General features: G+C 47.6%; 2 protein-coding genes across 20 annotated transcripts in view; one reads left to right on the top strand and one right to left on the bottom strand.

The window, feature by feature from the left end:
- The window catches only part of MAF (MAF bZIP transcription factor), a 211,305-nt gene extending 198,715 nt beyond the window's left edge, over window positions 1-12,590 (bottom strand). For 15 of the 19 annotated variants that reach the window (XR_013938397.1, XR_013938398.1, XR_013938399.1 and 12 more), the window contains exon 1: window positions 10,660-12,590. Coding sequence is in view for 6 of the 19 variants with exons in the window: in XM_080552533.1 (XP_080408659.1) it covers window positions 10,660-11,753 (1,094 nt within the window). In the remaining 13 variants the exon portion in view is untranslated. Of the gene's footprint in view, window positions 1-6; window positions 1,268-3,046; window positions 3,142-3,223; window positions 7,812-10,659 lie in introns of those variants that run through there. The other 4 variants (XR_013938408.1, XR_013938396.1, XM_080552534.1 and 1 more) reach the window with 4 other exon arrangements.
- LOC308176360 (uncharacterized protein) overlaps window positions 12,411-13,107 on the top strand; it is a gene marked incomplete at its 5' end in the record, with an annotated part of 43,187 nt that continues 42,490 nt past the window's right edge. The window contains 2 exons of the mRNA XM_080551984.1: window positions 12,411-12,499; window positions 12,581-13,067. Coding sequence (XP_080408110.1) covers window positions 12,411-12,499; window positions 12,581-13,067 — 576 coding nt within the window. The remainder of the gene's footprint in view (window positions 12,500-12,580; window positions 13,068-13,107) is intronic.

The raw sequence follows: 13,107 nt of genomic DNA, 5'->3' as shown, positions 1-13,107 counted from the left end.
TAAATATATTAAAATATGCCATTATTAAAAGGAATTTTTAGCATTGTAAAACATGTCTGTTGTGCCACTATTGTACAAATAGGGTCTCTTATATTCAAATCCTAAATTAAATTCAGACAGTCTTGTGTACTGTATATTAACTGTCTGTGAGTGAAGAAGAAAATTAAAACAGTTTAAAGTGAAACATTTCTAGCTTGCACATCTGGTCTCTACTTAGCATTAATAACAGGAGAATTTTACCAATAAATTACCTTAAAAACATATTATTGCCTCACCAGTGAATATCATCTTCTAAGACCTGAAATCATGTAGCTTTTTGTACTTTTTTTTCTTAATGATTATTATTAGCTACACTAATGTAATTGGAAAAATAATAATCAATTTCTGTACACGTTCCATTATTTCCCAGACAGTACTTTAATAAGCAAAGTAGAGCTGTCATTTCTCCCTGCGGTTGTTCACACTGTACAAATTCCTACTGTCAACATATATTTAAAATCTAATTTAAAAAAAATTCAACATACATAGAGTGAATCTTTGTACAATAAACAAGGAAAGTCAGTGAGTCAATCTGTGTTTCTTAAGCGTGGATATTTTGTTGTGTCCCCTATATTTAACTTTCTCTCCCTGGGTATGTATATACACAGGCGTGTATATATATTTTCTATAAACTGCCTGCAGGAACGTTTCAGCTCCATCAAGTTATTGTAATAGTACAGCATAATCAGAGCAAGGATAAACCACGAGCCTGATCGTTTTTTTATGAAAAAAATAGCAAGACGCACTGTAGGCGCTTTTTCAGCAATTTAATTCCAGAACAGCTCTGCAGCTTTTACAAAACTCGCCTGCACGTTTTGTGCCAGCAGGATTACCCCTCTCCCTTCCAGCATCACTTGGGAAGGTGCGGCGTGTCCCAGGGCTCCCGGTGCGGAAGCACCGGGTCACTTCCAGGGGACGATTCGACATTCAGTCATTTTTTTTCTAGGAAACCTTTTGCCCGACGGCTGGGGCTGAGCTGCTGCTTTGTGACAGCTCCTCTGCCTCCCTCGCCCCGCTGCTGATCCCCTCCCAGGGAATTTGGAGAAGGGGGGCAGCGCTTCTTTAAACACGATGCTTGGCACACAGCCCAGGATCTCTTAAATACAGTGACTCCTGTAGACCTTTGGTGTCATTTTCCTCGAGATGACCTCTGCTTTCATGCCCGTTGGTGAATCCATCCTGTTATTAATGCGTTCGGCCGACAGGAACAGGTATTCAGGTCTCACACCTGAAGAGCATCGAGAAAGCGATGTGGTCAGCCTGCTTTTATCATGCTTAGCCTTTGATGAGGACATCCCTTATCTAAAACCACAACAGTTCAGCCACATCACAGGAGACGTGAAGCAGAGTGGAAGGAACCCGCTTCCACCGGCGAGGTGCATTGATTCATTTAGCAGGTTTATTTAACTCTCAGTTTATTAATAAGGAAAGAGACTAAGAAAGTAAGACAGCAGGAAGGCAGCCAGAGGCACTGAGCAGATTTGTTAATTTAAGAGGGCTGATAACTTCCCTTTATTTTATCTGGCAGAGTTGGTGCAAGAGAGTTATACTTGAATAAGTTTTCTGCTCTATGCTGAGCTATTTTAAAAGGATTTCACAATAAAGGAAGCTGAAAGACTGTGCACAGTCTGGAGACTGTATCTGGTGTGACATGAATATAGTATTTTAAACAGATTTAATCTTACAGTATTCCCTCCTCTACAATGACTTTGCAGGAGGAAACCCTACGGAAAGGAAAATCTGTTCATCCCACACCGCAAATCACTGAATTGCATTGCAGGTTCCAGCATCTCTTCCTACGTATTAAAATGCTTTCATCAGTGATTTTAGAAACAGTTAAATTTTGGGGGGAGGGAAAAAAAAGGCAGAAAACAGAAAAAAGAAAGAAAAAAAAAGCTAGGTCTTATTTGGTTCACTTTCGGGTTCATTTTCATTGCCACTAACGTTTCAGTGCAACAGCTCCAAGTGCCTGAGAGAGCAGGGGCTGTTCACAGTGGAGAGCACCGCAGCTTTAGAAGTGATACCAACAACTCAAACTGATTCTGTCTCCATCCATTTCAGCATCGTGACAACCCACTACCAAGGCCTTGGCAAGACATTTTGTTTTAAAATTGGAGAAGTGGGGTTCAGGCTTCAGGAGAGGGAGTTTGATTGCTTTCTTTAAGAAAGGGCTTTATGCTTAATCACATCCATGCTCCGTCGTATATCCACATAGATTTGGGAAACTCAGCCTCGGAAAGCTATTCTCCTCCATACTTCAGATTCTTTAAAAGCCATGAAATGTAAATCCTGCTCCCCCCACTCTCCTTGCTCCCTGCAGAGATCTCAGGGCCTGATCCAAAATGCCATTAAAAAAGCTCTCTTTGATTTCAGTGGGGTTTAGATTAGACTCTGTGTGAACACAGGTGAAAAGGAAAAAAAAAAAAAAAAAAGGAAGGAAAAGGAAAAAGGGAAGAAGAAAGAAAGGAGAAAATAAAAGAAGTGAAAGGGAAAGAAATAAGAAAAAGAAAAAACAGAGAAAGGAGAAAGGAGAAAGGAGAAAGGAGAAAGGAGAGGAGAGGAGAGGAGAGGAGAGGAGAGGAGAGGAGAGGAGAGGAGAGGAGAGGAGAGGAGAGGAGAGGAGAGGAGAGGAGAGGAGAGGAGAGGAGAGGAGAGGAGAGGAGAGGAGAGGAGAGGAGAGGAGAGGAGAGGAGAGGAGAGGAGAGGAGAGGAGAGGAGAGGAGAGGAGAGGAGAGGAGAGGAGAGGAGAGGAGAGGAGAGGAGAGGAGAGGAGAGGAGAGGAAGAAAAGAAAAGAAAAGAAAAGAAAAGAAAAGAAAAGAAAAGAAAAGAAAAGAAAAGAAAAGAAAAGAAAAGAAAAGAAAAGAAAAGAAAAGAAAAGAAAAGAAAAGAAAAGAAAAGAAAAGAAAAGAAAAGAAAAGAAAAGAAAAGAAAAGAAAAGAAAAGAAAAGAAAAGAAAAGAAAAGAAATCCTTTGTGCAAAACGAAGGAAGTGGCTCCACGAACGTACCTAGGGGACGGTCAGTCAATTGGAGCCGCCTGGGTGACCCACCGGAGCTAAGCTCTGGATGCACGGACGGATCCTTTAGTTACGCACAGCCTCCCCTTTTGTTCCAGGAATTGAATTTAGAAACAAACAAACAAGCAAACAAACAAACGAAGGAAGCCACCCCGCACCCTGCCCCAGCCCCCCGCCCCCCCCTGCCCAGGTCCTTGTCCCCTGCTGATGGCAACTGGCTGTGGTGGGCCCCCGGGGCTGGGGCCAGCACCCCAAACACACGTGGGGGTGTGCGTGTGCGTGTGCGTGTGTGAGCCCCTCCATCCCTGCTGGTGCAGCCCCCGCAGCCCCGAAGCGGCCCAGGCTGCCTGCAGAGCCCCCGTGGCAGGGATGCCCCCTCCTCCCATCCACGGCCCAGGGTTATTTTCAAGCTGCTCCAATCTGCAACAGAATCATCCCAAAATGTGCTATCCCCTGGCCGCGGCAGGTGCCGGGCAGACAGAAGTGTGTGTCCCTGCGCACCCCCTCACCCCGACACCCCGCAGCCCTCAGGGATGCTCGAGTTCAGCACCCAAAAGCCAGGGATGAGGGGCAGGGAGATGCCAGAGCTGGCGCTGAAATAGGGTGTTGAGCCTTAACGCCTCCGTACACAGTCATTGACATTTCTGCTTTAAAGGGGGAAGAGCTGCTGAGAACATTTTTCGGGACTGCGCTTCTTTATGAATTAACAATTGCGAGAGGCAACCAGGGACACTCCATTCCCTACCCCCGCTGGAAACTCAAAGGCACTGCTCAATTTGTTGGTTGTTGGCTAATCTGCTTTTTTTTTACCTGCGTGGTACAGAAGCACCACTTCTAGCAAACTTCGGCTCTGGCTTCGAATCCCTCCATGCAAGACATCTCATAGAGATGCATGTGAGGGAAAAAAAAAAAAAAAGAAAAAAAAAAAGAAAAAAAAAAGAAAAAAAAAAAAAGGCAAAGGAAAGCATGTCACTGAGTCCATGGGGCTTCACATCAACAGAGAGGAAAGGCAGGGCAGTCTCCAGCCCTGCACCACAAGCACAGGCCTGCACACCTCTCTGCGGCATTACAGATGGCACTGGCTTAAAAGCCAGGCTTTGAAAGGGGAAAAAAATAAAAAAAAGCAAATGTAGGTACAGCAATATAGAAAGAAAATGATCATTTCGGAGAGCGATAAGATACAGGCGGCTCACATCGGGGTACCAAGATGTTATCACACTGTGCCGGGTCAGCCTGATAGCGGGGCAGATAGCTGGGGCTGGGGCTGCCTATCTCTGTCCTTACACACGGCCAGCCCAGAGAAAGCCTCGCCGATCCCTGGCCTTTTGCTTTTCACTTGAAAACTTAAGTCACATCCTGGACTATTTTTGCATCGTGTTGGCTTGGAGCTCACAAATCTGAATGCACTCAGCCCTCGAAGAGTGACAAATGTTATTCTCAGTCCTCCCCCGCAATTTCAGGCAGTCAAGAATTAAATGCGGCACGGCATACAGTATTTTAATCTATTGATTTTGATCTGCCGTGCCCCAAAAATTCATTAGAGGAGAGTTAAAATTGTGAAATGGTCGAGCGCTCCGCTCCCTCCCGAAAAGACCGGTTCTTTCAACAGCCACTCACCTCCGCCACATCCTGGTGTGCTACCTCGTGCTATTCATACCGAGACGTGCACTTAAAACAGATATCTGAAGCATTTGACTACGGACTGCTCGAGTGTGTGTGTGTACAAACAGGATTGTTTTTCGTCCCGGCTGAGCAAACAAAATAAATCACACTCTCCATAGCTGCCCCTGGAAGGGCCAGGCCTCGTGGCAGCCTCTCACAATCTGATCTCAGTGATTTTGGAAACGGTAAGGAGGAAAGTTTATTAAAAACCTGAATTCACAACACTGAACCGTGTAGCATTTTTTTTTTCTTTCCTGCGTGAAATTTTTAATTTGGCCATCGGAACAGGTGTCAGAAACAGAGGGTCCATTTAGCTCCTCTGATGATCGGCGTAATAAATATAGAGGATTTCCTTTCAATGCAGCACATGCTGAAATGACACCAGTGTAGTTCTGGCATCTGAGCAGATAATTCTGATATATGCATCATTTCCTCCCTAAATCCAGGAAGCAGCTACACTCTGTATCTGATATTAGTATATTATGTCAAATAGAAATTGGTATTAAAATTATGAATGATTCTAGATCGAGAACTTCCTACACACTACACGGAGGGAGGGAGAGGAAACAGCTGCGCAGAAGCTTTCAGAAAGGAAAGGAAAAAAAGAGCTGGGAAAGTTCATTTTTTACACTTAAAATTTGCTGCCACGTTTTGCGGGGGGGTGTAGTTTTCAAGTGGCATTTTGAGTCTGCACACACATTTTTTTTGTTGCTGTTTTAAAAGGGCAAAGAGGACTTTCTAATACATAGAAGCTCTCAGCGCTCTGCTGTGAGCAGGCACTTCTCGCACCGCACCTGCCGGCGGTGGTGAGGAAATAAATTTGAAGAAATAAATGTACACCGGTTGAAGAAATAAATGTACACCGGCTGAAGAAATAAATGTACGCCGGTGTGACTGGGCTAGTTCCCTCCCTTCTGCTCCCTGATTTTCGGATGCGGGCCAGGATGACGTTTTTTTTCGGGCAGGGAAAATGCTGCAGCAACCAACACGGAAATACTCGTGGGCCCTGGATGCTAGGCAGAGGGGTTTGATTCATTTTAGGAAAAAATAAATAAAAAAAAATAAAGCCCGAGGGCGAGGTGGGGTGGGGAGGAGGGGGCCGCAGCGCAGTGCGCTCCATTTCACGGCCAGCAAAGGGCCGCTCGGTGCGCGTATCTCCCAGCACCGGTCACATGAAAGTTCTTTGTAATGTAGTTAATAAATGGGAAAGCACCACAGGACTATGGTAGAAGCGGGACATTGTTAGCGATGGGGAGATTAAGACCACGCACGTCTCCTGACATGCGGTTCCCCGGCTCTGGCAGCGCTCCCCCTGCTTCGGCACGGGAGGAACCTGCGGGGGGACGGCAGGATCCTGCTCCCCTCGGAGAGCACCGGGGGTTTACCTCGAGCTCAATGGGAGCAGGATTGAGGCCAGAGCCAAGCGAGGGGTGATTAATGAATGTGGGTTATTCAGAGCAGAGTGGTTCCAATTAGTCCCCAGCAAGCAGTCCTGTGGCAAAGGTGGGCGCTCCCCTGCAATGATTCATACAGAGAACCCCAAAAGTCGCTTCGCTTTAGTGAACATTAAAACTTGCTGCTGTCATTTTCCTCTCCCTTCACTTGGGAAGTTAGCGGGTTTCAGGCTGAAATTCAAACGCAGCCTAGTGAAGGCTGCATTATTTTTTTTTATTTGCAAAGAAAGATTAGAGAGTATAATAACATTGTGAAGCTGGGAGAGAGGCAAGCCTCCTCTTCCCTCTCAGGTTGGGCGTGTGATGGGAATTTTCCCTTTTGCAATCGGTCTATTTCTAGGAAGGATTTCTCTTATCGCTGTTCAAACAGTGTTGTTTTTTTTTTTTTTTCCTCTGAGAAAGAAGACACTTGAGGGAGGCAGCAGGGCTCTGCGCTACTCATGCGATTCGCACCGCCCTTCACACTCTAGAGCCTGCTCCTAACCTTGCCCGGTGTCAGCCCGTGCTGGCAGTGTGGTGTGGGGACCAGGAGTGGGTCCCATTGCTGGTGGGCTCAGAGCTCTGCTGCCCTCGCTCCGTCCCCATACAGAGCAGGGCTCCTCCAGGAGCTCTCTGAAAGGGCGGCAGTGAGAAAGAGCTCCCGGCCGAGCCTCTGAGTGACCCCCTGTGAATAAACGTGGGCATCAGCAAAGGCTCAGCCAGGGGAGGTGGGAGAAGGAATTAAAGAAAATCAAAAACAAACCCCGTCTTTATGAGAGGAGATAATTCTCTGCTCAGCCAATAGCGACCAGTTTACCCACAGCTTACACATTAACCAGAAAATGGAACTCGAATTAACCAGAATCTGGAGCTTGAACCATTACTCAAACCCCGGTGCAACAGAAGGTCAGATGCCAAAGGGCACTGCGCTGCCCGGGTGCCGGGGAGGGGTGAGGTGCGGCAGCGAGGACCACGGCCACCGCCCGCCAAACTGGGGGGGACACGCCTGCTGCCACCCCCGGCGGGCACCACCGGGGTCCATCCGATGGGAGGAGGTGGGCTTCCAGCAACACGCAGCGCCCACGGCTCGGGGAGCATCAGGGGCGCATCCTGACCCCAGCACCCAGCGTGGGATGGGGTGCGGGTAGGGGAACGGTAACAGGTCCTCTGCTTTCGGTGCCACCAGCACCCAGCAGGGATGGTTTTAAAGCTGTTGGACCAACAGCAGGAGGAGAAGGGTGGGGATAAAACTGAATTTTTACATATCTATATATAAGCTGGGTTTATGAGGCTGGGTCTGGAGATAAAGCCATCGTCCCAGAGGGGCCAGAGCATTCTTCGGAGAGGCTTTTCAAATAAACTGGGCTGCTAATCCCATTCAGATGGTGGGAGAGGACTCTGAGCACGGCCTGCCTCCTTCCTCTGGAGGCTCCCCGGGAAGGTCGCTGTAAGCTAACTGGGTCGAGGGTCTGAGGAGCCTTTCGAAGCCAAAATGCCCTTTGACATGGAGAACTGCAGTGAAGAGGGGCTTGGAGACCTTAACATTTCTAGCACGTTAACCTTTGGGGCTGATTGTTTAGGGCAAATAACTTTCAAAAGTTGGAGGAAGTCTTTTGAATATTTTTTCTCTGCTCCTTGGTTCGCTCTGGGCTTTCTAAGGCCTGTAGGGAAGAAAAAAAAAAAAAAAACAAAAAAAAAAAACACAGGGCAAACGAAGGAAGAATGGGGGACAAAAGCAAAGAAAAGAAAAAAAAGGAGGAGGCATGGACCCAAATGGCAAGAAATATTTCGATCTAACGTTAAGTGTCTCTGTGACAAGCCAAACCTGATGCGGTGTCATCTCTTACTAGAGACAAGCACGCTTTGCTTGGATCAGATGGTAAGAGGATGTGAAGTCTTCCCTTTCGCTTCACTCCATCATAAAACCATCAAAATACAGGGCCATATCATGTCATCGGGTTTTGAAGCAGACCTCCCCTTTGAGATCTCCTAAAACCTGGTGGGATGATATGAGTCACTGAAACTGAGGTCACTGCGGTACTGAGAAGTCAGAGGACGCACCTGAAAGCTCACGTTTTTCATCTACCTGAAAGATAACTGATTTCTAGTGGGTGACAGTTTTCCATTTTCCACAAAGCTATCCTTTTCCTTCTTCCCTCCTTTCCCTTATCGAGTCCAGCTCTTGTATCAGCATTACCCCTTTGCCATGCAGTACGCTGAAGTACTGCTGTCGGAGTTATTGAACTTTAAACTACACACTAAGAAACTGAGTACAGAATCAAAAAAATGCAGTTTATTATTGTAGATTATTCTCTCTTTTGATATAACCATAGAGTTGAAAATGAAAGAAAAGCACATAGGAACATCACACGTGGTTAGTTAGTAACTCAAGATATAAAACAATTTTGCACAGCAAAATATGTAAAAGAAAAAGTAACTGACAAGATTTTTTTATATTTATTGTGGTAAGATTTACTTTCCATTTTTTTTTAAAAGACAGGATATCAGTCCCTGAAAATAAAATTTACTGATTATTGCCTTTAAAACTGTGGAATTTTTGAAGTTACAGAAAATCCAGTTCTGCACCACAATACAACTGTAAAAAAATCTGCATCATTTTAAAACTGTGCAGTAATGCCATCTTTATAACTGCATAAATTGTATTAGCGTTCTAAACAGGTTTGTAATTTTTTTTTGTTTTTGTATTATATGCTTGCAGGTTATATCTTAGTGCAATTCAGTCCCAAATACTTCAATTTTGAAAAAAAAAAAAAATCCATACATTTTGAATGTAAAATACCCCTATAGATATAAACAGGGGTGCCTCCCCCTTTTAATACTTTGGTTTTCAAATACAGTCAGTGGTATAGCAAGGACTACATATACCCAACTTATATTTAAGTTGCAAGCACATGCTGCATAAACTACTTTTTAAAACAGTCCCGTTGCAAATTCTACCCCCCTTTACATCACGACAGTAAACAATTTAGTGCATCAATCTTTAAAAAAAAAAATCTACATCTAAACAGACCTAACTCTTTCGAATTTATCTATAACATTCCTTTATCTGTAGCATACATTTTAACTGGGCTAACAGATGACAGAAACTAGAATTAAATTATATACTAGGAACCCAGAGCATTCCACATTTGACCATGACCAAATGCAAAAGGAAAAAAAAAAAAAAGAAAAAAAAAAGAGAGAGAGAGAGAGAGATGGGGCAGATCACTTAAAATTATTTGTGTGACTGTTTTAGACAACAGCATGGTTTCAATGTCCCCCCCAAATGGGATGTGAATTTTGCTTTTGAACATCTTCCCAAAGTTCTTTTTGTATTTTTTATCTTTTTTTTTTTCTTTTTTTTTGCCACATTATCAAAATCCATTCTGGCATGTTTTTTTAAGAGGGAATGCTTCAGTGCATTTAAAAGGAAGTCTGAAGTTTTGAGTAACTCAAAGCAGTTTTAGAGCAGATGCAAACTTTAATGGGGAGGAAGAGGAGGAGGAAGATCAAAGGTTGCACTTTTTTGCTTTCAACCCAAAAAAGTGATGAGGCAATAAAACAAAAGGATGAATGCCATGCCATAATAGTCTCCAAAAGTCCATTTCCAAGCAAAAGAAAAAAAAAAAATAATTATACCGTACATGACCAGCATGCAGGGTTTTTTATTAATATAATGTCTCTTTTTCATAGTCTTTTGAAACAGTTATAGTTCATTGTTGCTAAGACAAAATAGCAAGCGTAATGCATGAGATGAGTATGAGATTCTAATGGCAGACTAAAGTCTCACGTTTGGCAGATTAAGGCCAAAACTCACATGAACACACCGAAGGTTGATGCAGGCTTGATTTTGGCAGGTTGATCTAGGTATATCTCTAGTTTTGCACAACAACGCTAAAAACTGATGGAACTCAGCAAGCTGGAGTCTAAAAATTTCACATTGTTTTTCTATTTTTTTGTGTTTTTTTTTGTTTTATGTTTTTTGTTTGTTTTTGTGTTTTTTTTATTATTTACTTTTCGCAAAGCTCAAATCTCATATGAAGAACTCAGGATGGCAAAAAAAATCTGACTCTTTTGGACACAGCAAGCTCAAAAGAAAAAAAAAACTCATGAACTTAAAAATATATATATAATGTGGATGGCAGGTTTCAAAGAAGAGCAAGCTTCATATGAAGAACTGAGTTGGTGGTGAGTTGGATCTTTTAAATTTAAAAAAAAAAAAAAACAAACAGCAAGCCCCCACAAAAAAAAAATAATAAAAATAATAATAATAAACTGAAAAGAAACTCATGTAGAACTTTAGGTCGGCCAACACGGAGCCAGCCCACCTTAAAAAAAAAAAAAAATCAACCCAAAACCAACTTGGTTTTAAAATCGTTTTGAGTTTAAAAACAAGAAAAAAAAAAAAGTGACACGAGGTGGCAAGCTGGGTTGTCGCTCTAGCAAAGCCCCCAACAACAACTCACACGGAGAACTTTTAGTTAAGGTGGCAAGGCTGTGGGCACTCACATGAAAAACTCTGGAGAGGAAGGGTTGTCGCTGCTGGATCCGTTTTCTCTGAAGCCATTGCTGACCAGCTTCTCGTACTTTTCCTTGTAGGCGTCCCTCTCCCGGACCAGCCTGGAGATCTCCTGCTTTAGGTGCTCCACTTGCTGCAGCAGCTGGTTCTTCTCCGACTCCAGGACGTGCCGCTGCTGGACCCTCTTGAAGCGGCAGGACTGGGCATAGCCCCTGTTTTTGAGGGTCCTCCTCTTCTGCTTCAGCCGGATCACCTCTTCCTTGCTGACGCCCCGCAGCTGCCGGTTGAGCTCCCGCACCGACATGGTGACCAGCTGCTCGTCCGAGAAGCGGTCGTCGAAGTGCAGGCCGCCTCCGCCGTGGTGCGGGTGGTGCAGCCCCCCGGCGCCCCCGCCGCCGCCGCCGCCGCCGCCGCCGCCGCCGCCTCCGGAGCCGGCGGCCGACGAGGAGGAGGAGGAGGAGGAGGAGGAGGAGGAGGAAGGCGGCGCGCTGCCCGGCGCCGCGCCGTGGGGGTGCCCCCCGGCGCCGTGGTGCGGGTGGTGGTGGTGGTGGTGGTGGTAGTGGGGCGCGCCGCCCTGCGCCGCCGCCGCGGCGATCACCGCCGACACCACGGCGGCCGCCGAGCCCATCTCCTCGGCCGGCCCCGAGCCCCCGGAGCCGGCGGCCGCGGCCAGCTGCTGCCCTCTAGCATAGCCATCGAAGGCGCCGGGCAGCGGGTGGTGGCTGCTGTTGATGAGCGCCTCCACCGCGTCCTCCGGGCTGAAGCCCAGCGCCTCGGGGTTGAGCTGCTGCGGGTAGCCCGTCATCCAGTAGTAGTCTTCCAGGTGGCCCTTCTGGTCGCTGCCGGAGCCGGGGCTGGGCGCCGAGAAGCTGGGGGACGGGGGCACCGAGCTGCAGGGCGTGCTCATCGGGGTGGAGGAGAGCGAGCCCCCGGCGATCAAGCGGCCGCACTGGCTGATAATGCGGTCGGTCTCCACCGGCTCCTTTTTCACTTCAAACTTCATCAGATCGAAGTCATTAACATATTCCATGGCCAGGGGACTGGTGGGCAGGTCGGAGCCGCTCATTGCCAGTTCTGATGCCATCCTTTTGCTGCTGACAGTCCTCCAGAAAGGGTGCGCTCCGGGAGCGAGGGGACTGCTCTGAGTTGCCGCCGGGTGAGCCAGCTTGCTGCCGGGCGAGCTCCGCTCCGCACCGCTCCGCACCGCTCCGCACCGCTCCGCACCGCTCCTCCTGCCGCTGCCTCTCGCCGCAGCCTCGGCTCCGGCTCCGCTCCGCTCCGCCCCGGCCGCTCTCGCTCCGGCTCCGCGTTATCCCTTGCAGAGTCTCCGCTGCTGCTGATGCATCAGAGCGAGGGGCTCTCGCTATTCGCCTTTTGCATAAAGGTTTTTTTTTTTTTTTTTTCCTCCTCTCTCTCTCTCTCTCTCTCCTCTCTCTCTTTTTGCAGCTTGCAAACTGCAGCTGGAAGTGTTAGCTGGTGTTGTTGCGAGTAAATCTCTCTTTTTTTTTTTTTTTTAGGTTCGGTTTGGTTATTTTTAACACTTCATGGTGCCTTTCCTCTGGGCTTTCTCATGCAAAGTGCAAAGCGAGGAGAGAGGTTCATCGGGGAAAGGAGGAGGGAGAAGAGACCGAAGACAAAAAAAAAATCAGAGTCGATATCGCAACCAAAATAATAACAATCATTAAAAAAAAAAAAAAAGGAGAGAGAGAGAAAAAAAAAAAAAAAACACAACTCAACCCCAATGCTACGGCAAGAAGATGAAAAATATTTTAAAGGTTTCATCCAGCAGGAGAGTTTAAAAGCATTGCAGAGTTTTATAGCGCTCCTGACGTCAGCCTCCGAATGGCAAATTGGCTGGGCGGGCGGCCCAATGGGCTGCCTGCAGCCGCCGGCATTAGCATAATAGTATAGAAACAAGGAAACTTTTCGGGGCTGTCAATCAGGGCGCAACCAGCTGACTGTCAGCTGGGAGCGCCGTAACCCCTTCCTGCCCGCCCCGCTCGCCGGGGACCGGGCACCGGGCTGGGGCCGCTCCGCCCGCCGGGACGCGCCGTCGGGTGCCCGCCCGGCTCCGCTCCGCTCCGCGCTGCCTCGCTTTGTCCTGCTTTGCTTTGTCCTGCTCTGCCCTGCTCTGCCCCGGGGTGAGGAGCCCCCGGGTGCTCCTGGCCGGCCGGGCACCCGAGGGCACCATGGGGACTTGGCCCGGGGGCGTGCGGGGACTGCCCGAGGGAGGGGGCGGCTCTGCGGGGCTCCGCGGTGCTGCCGAGCGCAGCCGGGCTCCAGCCGGTGCCTGGTGCCGGTACCGAGACCCCCGGGCCGCCCCCCCCGCGGCGGCTCCCCCCTGGGTTTGCCGCTCGCTGCCGGCCGCGATCGTTCCCCGGCCGCCCCCAGCAGAGAGGTCCGAAAGCCATGCAAGTTTGCAAGCCCCGCTCCCGCCG

This window comes from Anser brachyrhynchus (assembly GCF_964034855.1).
Source record: "Anser brachyrhynchus genome assembly, chromosome: 12".
NCBI classification, from domain to species: domain Eukaryota; kingdom Metazoa; phylum Chordata; class Aves; order Anseriformes; family Anatidae; genus Anser; species Anser brachyrhynchus.
This window is presented reverse-complemented; position numbering and strand designations above follow the sequence as displayed.